Genomic DNA, 17,164 nt, shown 5'->3' on the forward strand with positions numbered 1-17,164 from the left:
AATTTACGTAAAAAATAAATAAAAATAAAATGAAATCATACCTTACCACTCACCATTGGTGGCTCTTGAACATGTTTCCATTTTCATTTGTCAGTGGACAATCTGTTAGATATTTAATGCAGGCTTTAATGTGTTTAAATTAAATGTACTTGCATGAAATAAATACATTGGAATGGAATGGACCTTTAAGGGGTGTATGCCACGGAGGAGGCGGGACTTCCGACTTCCTGGTTTTCCCACAGCAGCTTTGTTTCCGTTTCCTGTTTGCGACGTGTGGGCCGCGTCCCAGTTCTTGCGCTTCCGCCTTTGTGCACCTCAGTTGCGCGTTCCCGTCGACGGGTGCGAGTGTGTCTGTCTCAGTTGTCCTAAGCATTTCAGAGAGTTGAGACGCATCGGCGGGATCGCGCGGTTGGGGGGCGCAGGGGTGGGGGTGCGAGTGTTGGAACGCTGAAACGACGCTAATGTGTGAAACCCGGAAGTCGGAAGTCCGTGGCATCTACCCCATTGTCATTGCACGTGAAAGAACCGGGCTGAACGAGAAGTGTTGAACTGCAGACCATGGGCGAGTGGAGCTCTACCGGAAACACGTGAGCTCCATTTCTGTCTTTTTTTTTTTTTTTTAATTAAGCCTTAACGTAACTATAACACTAAGCTTAACCATAATAATTTTTTCGTCTGTAGAGTAATACCGACATACATATTTAAAATGAATGTTGAAAGCTCATGTATATTATTTGACAAAGATGAAAACGAAGGATATTTTCGCTGTAATTATAGTTTGTTTTTGTTTTTTAAATTTCATTAGTGAAACTTTTTTTTTTCAATTTCAGTTTTGGTTATTTGGCTAGTTTTACTATAAAAACAATGTTCTAGTGTTTGACTTGTTTTAGTAGTTTTAACAATGTTTTTGTTGTTTAATGGATATGTACAATTAATATTTATATGCATCAGCTGTTGTTTTTAGTGCTCTGTCAAGTTCAGTTAAGATGCTGAAACTACTCATAATTTACACGATAAATGTTATTCTATTATACTTTTGTATGAATGAACAAAATGACGCGACACCCATCATAATTGTGTTTTGAAGACCAAAAGTGAAGCATCCTGGAAATAGGAATTTGAAGCAATAAGTAAATCATTGTTCAGTCTATTTGAAATCTGAGTTGAATATTTACATATCTTGTCACTGTCAGTATTGTATTGTGTTTCCTCATTTACCCTTTCCACCTGACCCCAGTCATTGTGTGTGAAGTATTTTGAATTCCTTTGAATACCTTCTCTCACCAAAAGGCAACGTCATCACATGCAATTCTTATTGATCAAAATGGTCACCTTGTATGGCCTGAATATAGAAGTACATCCAGTCTGAATGCTTTCATTCACTGAGTTACCAGGACAACAATGCGGGCCTCAGTAGGCTCGGCTGTTTCCATGGTTACTGCAGCAGTCTCCTCATAGCCAATGATGGAAATAAGAGTTGGACTGTGACTGCATCTTTGTGCTCTCTTCTGCATGCAAATGGCTCATATGTCAATTGAAACGGTTTGTTAGTGGCAACACAAACATACACATCGGACACACATTTAGATTATATAACAGTATGTATATAAAAAATGTAATAATTATCAAAAAGTCAGTTTTCACAATATATAAATTATTAACATATGAATGTCAGGAAGGATTGCCCCCCCCCCCCCCCCTTAGACTTTGCAGATACAACAAATATTGTACAATAAAACGAGGAATATATATGACTGTTATTAAGAAGATTTTTCACTCCCTTACTTTCAAAAGGACACTTGTACGTTATAGGCCCCGATTAAAACCAGCAGGGGGCATCATTCGCCAACTCCATTCAGCTACCAACACATTATCTTCTACCAAGGCATCATGCAAAGAAAACAATCATGTAACAATCGATTCACCTTGTTTAAATCAAAATCAATTTTCACATTCAAATCATTTTTTGTTACAACCCTCTTATACAGCATACAAACCTACTGTATGTTACTGTATATCCTATCCATTATATATTGATCTCTAGTAATTTAGTGTTACATGTAACTATCAAATGTGTACAAATCAATTAGTTAATCAACATAAATGACTAAATGGAGTGGAATTAACTGATTTAACCCTAACCCAAGTTTTAAACCTAGTTTATGGGATGAAAAGTTCTTAAGTAAAAGGGCTCTCTTAGACAGGTTTATGCCTGAAGTCCAAAACCACGTGCATTGCTGAGAACATCATCTCTGCTCAGATAGCACCCACAGAGTTGCCTCGCGCCAGTGAAAGCCTCCCTGCCATGCATGACCCGCCAGTTGTCAATAAAGATGACCTGTAGTGAAAGGGATGAAAAAGTGACGATTGCGAAATATGTGAAACTGATGTTACTGGACAAATGATTTACTTTTCCTGGCGTGAGTTTGACCCACAGCTCGTTCTCTGGTCGTCTCAGTTCTTTGGTCAACTCTCGATGAGCCACATACCAGCGGCGGACAACATCGTGAGGGATTGTGTTTATCACTGATCGGTCGTAGTTGTTGTACCTGTTGTGAGGGAAAGCAACTTTTCAAATACAATTACATTTGTGTTTTAAAAAAAAAAAAAAGAGCATTCTGACTACCTTCATCTGACAATACATGGATCCATGATCAATTATATAACCAAAATGACATTGAAAACATACCGAATCAAGTAAACTTCATTATTCCAAGGATAGATATTCAGAATAGGGCCAATTCCTATCATGTGGTTTTGGTGTTTTCCAGAACTTTCAACATATTCGTGCCTGAGTGCAACACGCGAAAGCAGTTCAAAATGTTCTGGGAACTGCAGACGAACAGTTTCAGCTGCATAGAAACCATCCACAAGCAGATTCTTTCCTCCAGTACCCTCATGCTTGAGACAGTGAAAAACCTGAATTCTGTTGAGGAAAAAAAAAAAAAAAAAGATGTGACAAGCAGCACAAATTGACAATGTCACATAACTGCGCCTTTGGGAAGACATTTTCCCCTCCCACTTACCCACATGGTTCGTGAAAATAAGATGTGTCTGTGTGGCGGTCAAGAGCCAGTTGGCTGTAAGCAGTGTCTCCTCGAGAAAAATCTGAAGTGAAGCACCACATTCTTCCGTATGTCGTCTCCCTTTCGGATCAAGACAACAGATGCACCATATCGAGTGAAATTCCCGGGAGGAAACAGATGAAAGTTTAAAAAAAAAAATACAAGTTATTATACCTGATAAGACTAACTCTCTGAGTCACGGCTTCTGTGGCTTCAACTGTAGCAGGGACATCGTCTACAAAAGCGATGCCGTAGAGAAGATAGTTCTGCAGAAACTTCTTGAGTTCCTCGTCGCTGCTCATGAATGTGTCCCATTTGGAGGAGGGAACATGCGCGTTATTATAGGTATCTGCATTCCAAAGGATGCGTGGCTGTATGGTGCTCTGCTCCTTCCCCTCGTAGCTGTTGTCAGCTAGCCAGCTAAGGCTGTATTTAGATGTGTGACCACCAGGCCCTATAGGATTAAAAACAAAAAAGCAGAGGACATACCTGCTAATGCTGTGTAAAACAGACAGATGCTTTGAGACACTTAAAATTTTCACTTTCAAATTGTTCTGACTATTTTGAAGATGTAGCTCTGCTATAAGGTTTAAAGGAATTTCTCAAATGTACTGTGTATGTGTTGAAATTGCCTGTGCTAAATTGGCCAAAATCAGCATTTTATTTAAACTATTTCTATTAGTTTAAAATTGTTCCCACTTTTGTTACCAAGAATATGAAAACCTAGATTTTTTTTTATTGTACATTTAGAACAGATATAAAATTTGTGATTAATCGTGAGCTAACTAGTGAAGTCATGCGATTAATAACGATTACAAACTAATCGCCTGATGCCCCGATTTTTTTATATATATTTTTTTTTTAATTCATCCATTGCCATTGACGGCTATAAACGTAAAAAATCCCATTTAACTATTTCAATTAGTTGAAATTTTTTTCCCACTTTTGTTAACAAAAGTATGAAAACCTAGATTTTTTTATTGTACATTTAGAACAGATATAAAATTTGTGATTAATCTTGAGCTAACTAGTGAAGTCAGGCAATTAATTACAATAAAAAATTGTAATCGCCTCTTGCCCCTAATTTTTAAGATGTTTTTTTTAATGAATTTATGGCAGTGAATGAGTTAAAAACACAAAAAGTCAGAAAACTGATTGCCCCACCATTTTTAAGTCAAAGCACTGAGTTATAGATATACTTACATTTACCAATCTACACTTTTGATCTGTTACTTTTTAACAGTCATACATGTTTAGTATAATGGTATACAGTTTACACAATAAAGAGCAATACACCATTACGTAACAAAGGAGAAAGTCCACCTCACCTCATGAATAGTTAGTGAACTTGTAACAATCCATAGAATGGCACCGCGCCACATGGTGGTGCCGCTTACTCGTTTTGCCCAAAGCCATATTGTTTTGCCTGTTAGGTTATTTATGGACATGAGCAGTTGTATACAGAGCTGTTACCCATTATCGTGACGCGCAGCCATTTTGGCAGCATAGACAACTCCCCACAGGATTGGTGGAAGAAGACGGGCAGGGGTTTGTAGAGTCACGGAAGGATACTAGTGACTTGCTCGGGGGAAGGGCGTCACAGATGAGGGAGATCATGGCGGCGTTTGGCTGCGACCTCATGTGTCCATAAACTTATGAAAATAAATCCTAATTTCACCAATCTCATTGTCTTATTTTGATAATCAACATTATGAACACGGGAAAACAAAGAACGATTTTCCAACAGATGGCATTCTGACCACACATAAAGGGGAAATAAATCCGGATCCCTTTGTATGATCACATTTGAAAGCACTCACCGGTGTAAGAGAGGGGGTAATCAATATGTCCACCTCGCACATGTATATCATGTCCTTTTCATCAAAGTGATTGTCAATGCTCTTGGACGGAAAGTTGACCGATAATGCTAGTTTTAGCCCCCCTCGTCATTCTAGTCCATTAACACTGCTCCGCTACTTTCCTGCCACGCGGGCGTGTTCAGAGAAATAGTCACGTGACGTCCAGATCTCTATTAGCCATGATGCGGTTACACGAAAGTGGAGGCACATCAATTACCATGGAGGTTTATTTTGTGCAGCTAGCCTGCTCCCGGCTAGGCTAACAGGCAGGTTTTAGTAATCCTGCTGTTTAGTCAACAGACACGCGCTACTGAAACCAGAGTGTTTCCTCCAGTTATAATACATTTCAATTAAAAAACAACAACACTTTTCTAAGAACTCAAAGACACTTTACAATGAGAAAAATATAATCAAAACCATAAACCAAAAAGTCTGTATGGACTGGCTATACAGCTCAAAGCCTCGCTTTTGTCGCTTATCCTGGATGTCTCATTTGCACTTTTGTGAAATGTTCTTTTATACATCATCTGTTGTGATTTGACACTATGTTCATAAAGTTTAATTTATTGAATTATCTTTTATTTTTTTAATGCAGTTTGAATGCACTTGTTGCTTTATGTTTTAAGTGACTTACAAGTGATGATGAGGTGCTCATCTTCCACTTGGATGTGATCAGGGCGAATGTTGAGGTCAATACTTGCGGTGTCCAAGTTCCTCTGGTTTGTTTTGAAGTTAAACGACGAGCCAGAGCGGCAGTGATCCCTCAGCCACACGTAGTCCAAATGCATCTGAGTCCCTCTGTAATGGAGCTCTGGTAGACATGCATATGGAACAAGCGCATTAACAGCAGGTTTCGTCTATTCAAACGAGTGTTCCGATATCCCGCAACTCACCCAGACAGTTTTCAAGTAAGTGTAGAGTTGCTGGCGGATGAGCGTACCCGCGGACGTGCTTCCTGTGTCTCCACGCAATCCCATTTATAGCGGAGAGGCGCTGTGTGTGTGTGGCAACAGCTCGCACGTACCTGCTAAGCGTCCCGATCATGTCCAATGCTGTACCTCGCAAAAAACAAAACAAAAAAAAAGGACCTCTCTAGCTTTAAAGACAGCTAACTTTCAGGATTTCAGATGCGAGCGAAGCACTGTGGACAGCGCGGATTCACCAAGCAACGCTGATTACGTAACAGCATGTCTCCTCTCGTCGTTTATTATTCACGAGTGGATCTGCGTGTGACAGTGAAAGGATGAGCTAATTTAATTATTAACCACTTTTTCTTTTTACCTGTGAAGCGATAACTAGCGTTTCTCGTCGTGAATAGTAGCAGTGCGCATAAACACTAAACGGGAGTAAGTTGCGTAAATCAGTCGTCAGGGCAGAATTTAAACACACATATCTAATCTACTTTTTAAACGTTTTTTTACGACATAAAACAGTAGACTTTATGTTTATTCATTTTGCAAAGTAAACAGAGGCATATTTAATTTGACAACGTTGCAGTAGTTGTAATAATAATGCAGTAGTGCTCATGTTGACCACAAGATGTCCCTGTTTTGTATCAGTACTTAGGCCATTTTACTGTTTTTCCAATTACGTCCCCAATAGTGAAGTTTTTTTTCTTTTTTTCAACAAACAGTACCAAACGTCACATTTCGTACGTTCTATCAAATCAGCCTTTACTGTTGTTAATCCAAATCAATAGCGCATTCACGTCATTTTGATTTTTTTTAAATCAACCCCATCCGTGTTTGTATACATTCTGCAATATTGTTTGCTGTCGTACTGTATATCCTCGTCTTTGAAGTAGCATCCAGACAACGTTCCAAAATGGCCTGTCTTTGAGACTTTGTTGAACGTGATCACCGCCTGCATGTGTTCCCTTCCTGAAAAGGACCGCAGCGGCGTGCTGCCTTCAGGTTCTTTCCGATATTTGATATTCCTGTGTCGTGAGCGAAGATGGTGATGGGATCCCCACTCATTGGCCATTTCACTATGGAGGCCTACCCCTTTCAAGTTTTAGGAAATCGAATGCAGATTGTGTTTGTTTATGGTGGTGCAGGCTTGCACTGTATTAGGACTATATAGAATGCTCTGTTATAATGAAAATAATAATAATGATATAGACGCCACTCACTAGATTTTTTTTAATGGACTCTCACTATATGAAATGTATCACAGCAGCAAAATTCACACATCGTTTGGATTAGAAGTGTGTGCGTGTGTATATATATATATATATATATATATATATATATATATATATATCATACGGTGTAGTTAAAGCGCTATATAAAAAGCAGTCCATTTACCATTCTTTATTTTTTAATATGGAAAATTTACATTTTATGTTCATTATTATTAGTAGTAGTATTATTAATACTATTTTTTGCGGATATGAAATTACATACGTCACATAGTACCTCAATAATATACAAATTTAGAGTGTGTTGATTTTTGTGAAAAAAACGCACAAAATTCGTTCTGCTGTTCAGCAGCTTTGTTTTGTACCATTCTTTTATGATTTTTTTTTATGAAAGAGCCCTTTGCACCGGGTTATTTTGTTTAGTTTTTTCATTTTGATCTTTTATACATGTATTGACAAATGTATGTTGAAAATTTAAATACATTAAGGATATGTAAATGAACGAATATTGTCGATATTTCAAGTGGCGTGTTTGTTATACATCTATTCAAGACGTGTGTGGTGATCTGTGGCTCCAATTGCACTGAGGAAAAATGGTGCAATTATTCAAGTTTCCGATTCCTGTTCTCGATAAGATAAGATAAGAACATGACTAATACAAGCATGTGTAGCTATATATGCAAACACAGAACAGCCTTAATATGAAACATTAAAACACACTACCACAGATAAACGACTGTATAAGGACCATTTAACTTCAATTTCTTGAAATAAACCATTTTACGAGGGGTTTGAGTGAACACTCATATTTTGGATCTTGTGGTAGGCACGTGAAGGCAGCATGAGCCTGCCCCTGTTTACTTGCTCAGTCAGCGGTGTCCCCGCAGTGGATCTCATTTAGATCACCTGCAGCTGACCAGAACCTTGGACTTTTATCTCAGTGTCATTTTATCATCAGCACTTGTTATCAACAGTTTACTATCTTACAGCATTTTCTTTTTTCGAGTCAGCCTCTCGCGGACCTTGCACAGGGGGGCAAATCGGGTTCACTGTTTTTTTTTTCCACCGGAAAGATGACGCTAAAATCCAATAAAAATGAACCTGGTGTCATATTGGAGCCTGTGGACTCTGCCCGGACAGCCCTCTCCGATCTTTACCTAGAGCAGCTTCTCCAAAACAAACCAAAGCCTGACAAGGTAAGTTGTTGTTTTAATCTTTACATACTCGGATTTTTCCATTTGCTTCCGGGTACGCGAGGTAGCACATGACCGTTGTTTTGTCTTGAGGGGGGGAAAGGAGAGGAAACGGTTTTGTTTTCATGTATTTATTAGAAATGCAATAGTGTTATGTGCAGTAGAATTTAATCCTTAATGGCTCATTAAAGCCAAAGGGGACAATCCTGTTGTTGAAAGCTGAGTCACCTCATCGTGTTGCCCACTCAGCCTTGAATGGATCACATGGCTCAGGCTTTTCCGCTTCTGCATTCACTTCCCTAAAATATACATGGAAATCATGTGACAGCTGATGGGTAAACAAGATTCTTCCATGCGTAATTTGTTTTTATTTATTTGTGTGATCACATCACCTATTGCTTTTGTTGTTTGTTAAACGAAGTTTAGAATACAGCATTGCAGTGTTTTTGCACAGGAGTTTCTTGAGACTATTCTGGTTGTTACTGCATCACATAGTAGCTTTCTGTCCAAGACATGCTCCAACTTGATTTAAAAATAGATTATGTTGAAAAGTCTTGGAAGACTGGGAAATATTGTGATCAAATAGTTGAAAGATGTGTTAAAACTGATAGATTGAAACTGTCAAGTCAGCAGCGAAGGACGTGACAGAAACTGTCAACTCAGCAGCGAAGGACGTGACAAAGAAAGGAAACTTTTTTTTTTCCTGACCTCAGCACTTTGGCTGATTTAGTGAGTGAGGACTTCGCAGTGGAGACTGCTGAGTTTAATGTTGATCAAGGGTCACATTGGGAAAAACAGCAAAAAGTCAACTAAGCAATATTTCAAGACTTTGGCAAGTACATCTGAATGTAGGGAGATTAGTTGGAACATTAGGAGTACTGTTTTTCACAGGCACCACAAGTGCCCCCTTTAATGTGTAATTAAGGGGAAAGGTCATGCCATCTTAAATCTTAAAAGACCCAACCGCCCAAATATTGATTCTCAACTAGAAATCTGTAAAAAGACATGATTGAAAATGAGTTGGATCAATTTCAGAGATACCGCAGGCTCCCTATTCAGATGGGTAGTTGTTTGTCCTAAAGCTTTTTGCCACGCCCAACACCAAGACCTCTCTCACCCCACTCATAGCGCATTATCACATAACTGTGGATTGTGAGGGGCAGTTTCAATTTTGCTAAACCACACGTGGAGGAAAACAGTCACGTTTTTCTGGCTTCCGCGTGTTCTTGCGTATTCACACCACAGAAGTTGAGGATCAGTATCACGTTTGAGAACTCAACAGAGTGTCATTTAATCTCTTGGTGTGCTCAAATATTTTCCCTTGACGCCCTTCTGTTAAACCCAAATAGCACAAGGCTGGTAAATAAGTATCACGTTGCATGGAAGTACACTTCCACAACTCCCAACTCTCAAGTCAACTCTTGACTACCGGATTTAAGACAAAATATAAATGAGATCCCAGGCGTGGAGTTTGTCTGTATTTTTGTTTTGACTCAATAGCTCTTATGTAATCCCCTGTTCTGCTCAGCACCCCTCGGGGGCGTACTTGCATGGCAGGAAAAAGATGCATTTCTGTTCTTAAATAATAGATGATCATCATCTCAGTTATCTATTAACTCATTCACTGCCATAAATTCATAAAAAAAAAAAGGTTATTAAAAATTAGGGGGGAGAGGCGATGAATATTTTTAATTGTAATTAATCGCATGACCACTAGTTAACTCACGATAATCACAAATTTTATATCTGTTCTAAATGTACAATAAAAAAAATTGTAGGTTTTCATACTCTTGTTAACAAAAGTGGGGACAATTTTTTTGGTTAAACTAATAGAAATAATTTAAATGAATTTTTGACATCTATAGCAGTGAATGAGTTAACATACACAACTAATCTAGTTAGTGGAGATGTTTTTGGCCTTCATGTTTATCCTTTAAAAAAAAAAAAGGAATTTCCTGTTTGTAGTCCTCTTGACTTCCCTTTATTTCCTTGTCAAGCGCAGGTCATGAATTCATGTCTGCCCTCACTTTTGCAACCCACAATAGAAAGATGCCTTAAAGATGACTTATTTGAAATAGTCGTCCAAGACAGTTAATGTAATCTGGCTTTACTGCTGTTGCCTGACGGGATCCCTTGATGACATTGGTGGTATCCATGACCACACGAATCTGTTGGACCACATCGTTGGATGTGTTTAATGAGGTGTTATAATGCCGGGTTAATTTTTAACCGAGAGCATGTGTTGAAACCGCAAATGCAACGCTAGCAATTAGCAAAAGGCTTTTCCTGGCTATACATGTCACACGTGTCCTTAAATTGTGTTGACAATCAATAATATATTTCTCTCTTATTTTTGTTTTAGCAGGCAGCTATGCAAACGTTTGAGAATAAAGGTGCTGAGGTGTATACCAATGGAAGTACCAAATACTCGAATGGCACTGAGCTGACCAAAATGAAAGAAGTCGTGTTTGAAAAAAGTCCTTCAGAGCCGATGGTACGTTTGATATTTTCAACACATCTACGCTTTTTTTTAATGTGCAAATTTTCCATCTGGATTAATGTTGTTGTTTTTTTTCCCCTCATTCGTTCCTCAACATGATCTTTCGTCTGCAGGGCGTCACTCTGAAAATGAATGACAGGCAAAGGTGCACAGTGGCCAGAATATTGCACGGAGGATTTATACACAGACAAGGTAATAAATCAAACATTGACCCGATGGTGGGGTGTGGTTAAAACCGTGCTGAGAGGGGCTACAATGACATTTTGATACATGGTTGTCTTTTCCTCAACCTCACTTCAGGTTTCTGTACATTCGAATTACGATTGAAGAATATTTGATGCTATTATTACATTACATTTCTTCCTTTTTTTTCTCCCCAGGATCCTTGTATGAAGGGGATGAGATAGCAGAAATCAACGGGAAAAGTGTGACTAACCAAACAGTCGATCAGCTACAAAAGATTTTGGTATGTTAACACCACACAAAAACTCCCCCCAACCCCCCCCACTTAAAATGCACCAAGGCAGTTCAACTGTGCCATCTTTTTTTTTATCCTACAGAAAGAAACCAATGGAATAATCACAATGAAGATTGTTTCTAACCAAAAGAGTCGCTCCAAAGCCTGTGAGGTACGAGCAAACATATAAAGGCCTTCTCGGTGTGAAAAGTTGCTGAAAACAGTAGAGTGGGTAATATCCTAAAAGATTAATGCTTTGCTGTCTGTTAGACTATTATTTTTCTATACATTTTCCCTGCTAGGTGAATCTTCTCTTAATCGATGAAAATCCAAGGTGACTATAAAAGTAGTGGAGTGTTAGCTGTGTTAATTCGACTGTGAAACACAATAGTAGCCCTCTACGTAGTGTTAATAATCATATGTCATCCAGTGGACGCATTAATACACAATATTTCTGCAAATATAGTATTCATAGTAGTGCTTAAACAGGAGGTTTATTTCATGTCACTTTTTCTTTTTCTTTTTTTTTAGCACACTCAATTGTTTTTCCTCCATAATGGCAACCCCCCTTAACTCATTCACTGCCATTGACGGCTATAAACGTCAAAAATTCATTTGAACTATTTCTATTAGTTTAACATTTTTCCCCCCACTTTTGTTAACAAAAGTATGAAAACCCAGAATTTTTTACAATTGTACTTTTAGAACAGATATAACATTTGTGATTAATCGTGAGTTAGCTATTGAAGTCAAGCGATTAATTAATATTAAAAATTTTAATCGCTTATCGCGATTTTAAAAAAACAAAAGAAAAATATATAAAAAAATTAGGGGCATCAGGTGATTAAAATTTGTAATCGTAATTAATCGCATGACTTCACTAGTTAACTCACGATTAATCACAAATGTTATATCTGTTCTAAATGTACAATAAAACAATTTTAGGTTTTCATACTCTTGTTAAAAGTGGAAACAATGTTAAACTAATAGAAATAGTTCAAATGAATTTTTGACGTCTATAGCCGTCATTGGCAGTGAATGAGTTAATTAGATTTTAACTTGTTGCACTTGTTAAACATTTGTTTATACCACACCGCTCTGCGTTCCCCTCTCAGAGTGATTTGGATAGACCAAACGTTTATTCATCAATGACTATGACAAAGTAGCCTTCATTAACATGACCTTTGACAGTCTGCAGATTGTAATAATACCTATGTTGTATCAATGCATCACATTATGAAACGTTCCTAATAAATAACCTCATGAGATGGACAAAATATTAGATGTTCCATTATATGTATTACATATTCGCAATAAAAATGTATTCCTCTCAACTTACAAACTCAAGGTCTTACCCCTCTCCATTTGCAGACGTACATGAGAGCCCAGTTTAACTACGACCCCTCCGCGGATGAGCTCATCCCGTGCAAAGAGGCCGGCCTGCGTTTTCAAACTGGTGACATCATTCAAATCATCAACAAGCAGGACCCCAACTGGTGGCAGGGTACAGTAGAGAGCAGTGCTGCAAACTTCGCTGGACTAATACCGTCGCCAGAGCTCCAAGAATGGTTGTGTGATGATATGTTGCAGTACAGTATTGAGCATGACTTTTGACAGGTTTTAGTGGCACGTCAGTGTTCAACATGAATGAGTACACCTCATATTTTGCTGATGGCAACATTCAGCGGTGGTTAAAATCTTATGAATTGGAAAATCAAAAATGTTTTGCAAAGCTTTTATGGGTGTGTACTCATTTTTGCATTAGTTATAAAAAAATTTGTGTGTGCGCATTGATAGTATTATATGCGGTTAACACATTTGGTTCAGTCTCAGCCTTAACATGGTTATGTGCCCAGCACATTAGAAAACCGAACAAAATGTTAAAAACTGTTTTTTCTCTACAGGAGAGTGGCAAGTAAAAGTAAAGCCAAAGACAGTCAGTCCTGGAGCCCATTCGGAAAGAAAAAGAAGTGTAAAGACAAGTACCTGGCGAAACACAGCTCCAGTGAGTTTATCACTGAAATCCTGTTTTCTCCCTGACATTGTTTGGTTTTCATACAGCCAAATGTCCTTTCAGTTTTTGACCAATTGGATGTGATTTCATACGAGGAGGTTGTCCGTCTTCCTGCCTTCAAACGGAAAACTTTGGTGCTAATTGGTAAGTTTCACTCTCCTGGTACGTTGTACTTGGCTTTAATTGGAACGTTATAGTCCAGTGGTTCTTAATCCGGGTTGGGGTCCTGTGATTTGGTCTCAAGGGTTTGACTCATGGCTGTTGTGATATTTTTTTTTTATTGTAATCCTCTGCAATATTAACTCATTCACTGCCATTGACGGCTTTAGATGTCAAAAATTCATTTTAACTATTTCTGTTAGTTTAACATTTCCTTTCCACTTTTAACAAGAGTATGAAAACCTAGAAAAAAGTTTTTATTGTACATTTAGAACAGATATAAAATTTGTGATTAATTGTGAGTTATCTATCTATTGAAGTCATGTGATTAATTACAATAAAAATAATAATCGCCTGACAACCTAATTTATAATAATATTTTCTTTTTTTAAATATATTTTTCAAAAACCTCATTTTTAATAATCTTTTCTTTTTTGAATTTTCTTTTTTTCAAAAAAGAAAAGATTATTAAAATTAGGGTGTCAGGCGATTTAAATGTTTTATTTTTAGTTGTTTAGTGCTTTGACTTAAAAATGGTGAGTTCCAAAGTTCCAATCAGTTTTCTGACTTTTTTTCGTTTTTAACTTATTCACTGCCATAAATTCCTTTAAAAAAAATAATAATAAAGATTATTAAAAATTAGGGGCAAGAGGCGATTACATTTTTTTTATTGTAATTTATCGCATGACTTCAATAGTTAACTCATAATTAATCACAAATTTTATATCTGGTCTAAATGTACAATATTTTTTTTCATACTCTTGTTAACAAAAGTGGGAAAAAATGTTAATTAAGAGAAATAGTTAAAATGATTTTTTGACGTCTATAGCCGTCAATGGCAGTGAATGAGTTAATTTAGATGTAGAACGGAACGTATGGTGTTCCTCAGGGTTCAATTCTGGGACCTCTGCTGTTTTCACGGCGAAAAGACATATTCAATGAAAATGCTACTCTCCCTGTTCATTTTATTCACCAGTAAACCCTATACCTCTAAAGTATGTCATTAATTTTGGAGGGGGAAAAAAGTATTTTATTTTTCAATAAAGAAGGGTTGGGTGAATGTACACTGGAAACTGGAGGGGTTCAATATTAACTTAACGAGATTAAGAACCGCTGTCTCAGAATTAATACAATGCAACATTGTAGCACATGATTGAAATTTATTTTGAATGTGATCTTTTAGGTGCACCTGGTGTAGGGAGGAGTCACATTAAAAATTCATTGCTGACCAAATATCCGGAGAAATTTTCTTATCCTGTATCACGTAAGTAGTATAGGAGATCAAATCGTTTTAAACTACTCTGAAACAACAAGATTGATTTTGACATTTCTGACTTTACCTGTCCAGACACTACCAGATCACAACGTAAGGATGAGGAGAATGGGCAGGAATATTATTTCATCTCCAACGACGCCATGTCCAAATGCATCTCAGAAAATGAGCTGCTTGAGTACGGCAGCTTCCAGGGAAGTATGTTTGGCACCAAAATTGAGACCATCAAGAAGATCCACGAGCAGGGAAAAATTGCGCTGCTGGATGTAGAACCACAGGTTTGTATCGCACACCTCAGTTCCTCAGTTGTATGGGTCTTCTTCTTTTTTTTTTAACCATTTGCAGTCCATTTCTTCGCAGACGCTGAAGGTTTTGCGGACTGCTGATTTTGCTCCTCTTATGGTGTTCATCGCACCCACCAACACAGCTCCTCAGGTGAGACACCTTTTTGTTTGAATAACCAACAAGGATATTTGACTCCAGTAAGCTAATCTTCTGCATGTTATCATCCCAGACGGAAAACCTGACAATGATCCAGAAGGAGTCGGACGCCATCCTGATGGCCTACAGACATTTCTTTGATTTGATCATAGTCAACAATGATGTTGATGAGAGTGTGAAAAGTGTGGAAGAAGCGTTGGAGCAGGTGACCTCCACTCCACAGTGGGTGCCCGTCTCGTGGGTGTACTGATCGATGTAAGACTCCAGTGTGGTATCTTTTTTTTTTTTTTGGTTTTATTTTTAAAGCAGTGCAATATCACTCCTTACACAAAATCTCTGAGTTTGTGATGTCCTGAGCCTGAATGTTTTTGGGGGGTTTTTTTGGTAATGGTAATTGTCAAACATTTTGCATGTGTGCATTTAAAAAAAAAAAAAGCAATATATAGAAAGATTTATATCATAAAGCTCAGAATGTTTATTATTCAGTTAGTTAAGTATTTTTGTTTGAGGCTTTTGGATAGTTTCAGTGCCATACAAATTTTGAGTGTTGTATTGTGGGTAAATACAATATAGGACCGTAACTGTGAAAGAAATCCTCACTTCTTAGTCACTGGATTTTAGTAATACATTATAAGATCATAATTTCTTCCGTTATTAGAACAGGTCTTGAAAATGTTTGTCCACTCGCACATGTAACTTTCTACTCAAACCATTTCAGTTAACGAGAACTTCACCTGCCAAAACTGTCACATCAAAGTGTATACCTTGTAGGCAGTTAAGAGACACTTTTACAAATATTACATTTCTCAGCTGTGTTGGAACTGCTTCTTCGATTGTCTTTCATCTAAAATCCCTGATCAGGATACCAGATGTTGTACAGTTCATCCGTGATATGAGGCAACAAATATCAATCGTTTTAAGAGCACAGTTTAAAAGCATTCAGTTTGCAGAAGTCAGCATTTTCATGTGATTCAAAGCCTGTATGTCAAAGTTGTGAAACACAAAATGAGGTTCAAGTACTAAGTTCTAGTCCTCATATTTGTTTCTATCTGCTACACTTTCTGCTAATAATTGATATACCTCGTATTCAATGTCCAGTTTGTGTGATGTAGCTTGTTGTCCAATACTGTACTAGAAATTTGGCATCTGGTGTAATGCATTTAACATTAATTTGCTAAATGATTATTCATGACAAGCTGGGGTCAGTAATAAAACGAATCAAGAAAAAAAAAAAAAAAGCAAACAACTTAATCAAGAATAAGACCAGCAACACTGTGACTGATTGGTTTTCACGTCCGCCTCACTGTTCTGTGATTCCGCGTTCAAATCCAGGCTGTGCCCTTCTCGTGTGGCGTTTTTAATTTTCTCCTTGTGGGGTTTTCCAGATATTCAGGCGTCCTCTCACATTCCCCCAAATCGCATGTCAAGTTCACTAAAAACTCTTAAAAAAAATAAAAAATTATTTGGTATCAATGTCAGCATGAATAATTGTTTTTCCGCCCTGCAAATTGACTGACGACATTCTCGTCCAAAGTCATCTGGGTTGGGCTCCAGCTCACCTGCGACTCAAATGAGAATAAATAGTGTCGGAAAAAGAAGAAAAGGGTCATTGAAATTAGAGAGAGAGAAATGCCTCTTGGAGGAAAACAGAAATATGTACCTGCCTTGTGTTTGACTGTTTATCGCTTCAATAATTAGCACCAAATTTTCCTCACTGCAAATTAGAACTACAGTAGTTGTCATTAAAGGTTTGACTGTGTGATTAAAATGTGTACATTATTAACCCATCAATTTTCTATTCTACTGATCCTGTTCAGGGTGACAGCTGACTTTGGGCAAAAGGCAGACAGACTACACCCTGGACTGGTCACCAGTAAATGTCAGGGCACATGAGAAAATTGTGTACTAATAGTATACTAGCTTTAAAATGGGTACTGAATAAATACTCGTATGGCTTGCGGTTGTAAGGCGTGAGACATACAATATCTACTAGTTGGATAAAATAACGTTTAGAGCAACACTATAGTTTACTAGTAAAGGCCAAAAGTGGCACTAGTTGGGGG

General features: G+C 37.7%; 2 protein-coding genes across 6 annotated transcripts; one reads left to right on the forward strand and one right to left on the reverse strand.

The window, feature by feature from the left end:
- Nucleotides 1–426: 426 nt before the first annotated feature.
- mpp1 (MAGUK p55 scaffold protein 1) lies at nt 427–16,574 on the forward strand. 5 transcript variants are annotated; one of them, XM_086057597.1, is made up of 12 exons: nt 427–587; nt 10,620–10,751; nt 10,871–10,949; nt 11,138–11,223; nt 11,318–11,386; nt 12,586–12,782; nt 13,119–13,219; nt 13,292–13,372; nt 14,571–14,651; nt 14,736–14,938; nt 15,021–15,095; nt 15,175–16,574. In XM_086057597.1, exons 2-12 carry the CDS (start codon nt 10,629–10,631, stop codon nt 15,349–15,351), a joined length of 1,272 nt encoding a protein of 423 aa, XP_085913723.1. In that variant the 5' UTR covers nt 427–587; nt 10,620–10,628; the 3' UTR covers nt 15,352–16,574. The 5 variants fall into 5 exon arrangements, with proteins under 5 accessions (XP_085913723.1, XP_085913725.1, XP_085913722.1 ...); XM_086057599.1 differs by having other exon boundaries at nt 429–587; nt 10,623–10,751; XM_086057596.1 differs by lacking the exon at nt 427–587 and adding an exon at nt 7,304–8,260 and having other exon boundaries at nt 10,623–10,751.
- Nucleotides 1,704–6,822, reverse strand: tmlhe (trimethyllysine hydroxylase, epsilon). The gene is made up of 8 exons (XM_086057600.1): nt 6,705–6,822; nt 5,818–5,976; nt 5,559–5,735; nt 3,240–3,519; nt 3,027–3,146; nt 2,690–2,926; nt 2,411–2,549; nt 1,704–2,338 (listed from the first exon to the last, which is right to left on the reverse strand). The coding sequence occupies exons 2-8, from the start codon at nt 5,966–5,968 to the stop codon at nt 2,207–2,209; spliced, it is 1,236 nt and encodes a 411-aa protein (XP_085913726.1). The 5' UTR covers nt 5,969–5,976; nt 6,705–6,822; the 3' UTR covers nt 1,704–2,206.
- Nucleotides 16,575–17,164: the final 590 nt, after the last annotated feature.

The sequence above is a fragment of the Leptonotus elevatus genome, chromosome 16 (genome assembly GCF_054856555.1).
Source record: "Leptonotus elevatus isolate MCC_2025b chromosome 16, RoL_Lele_1.0, whole genome shotgun sequence".
Lineage (NCBI taxonomy): Eukaryota > Metazoa > Chordata > Actinopteri > Syngnathiformes > Syngnathidae > Leptonotus > Leptonotus elevatus.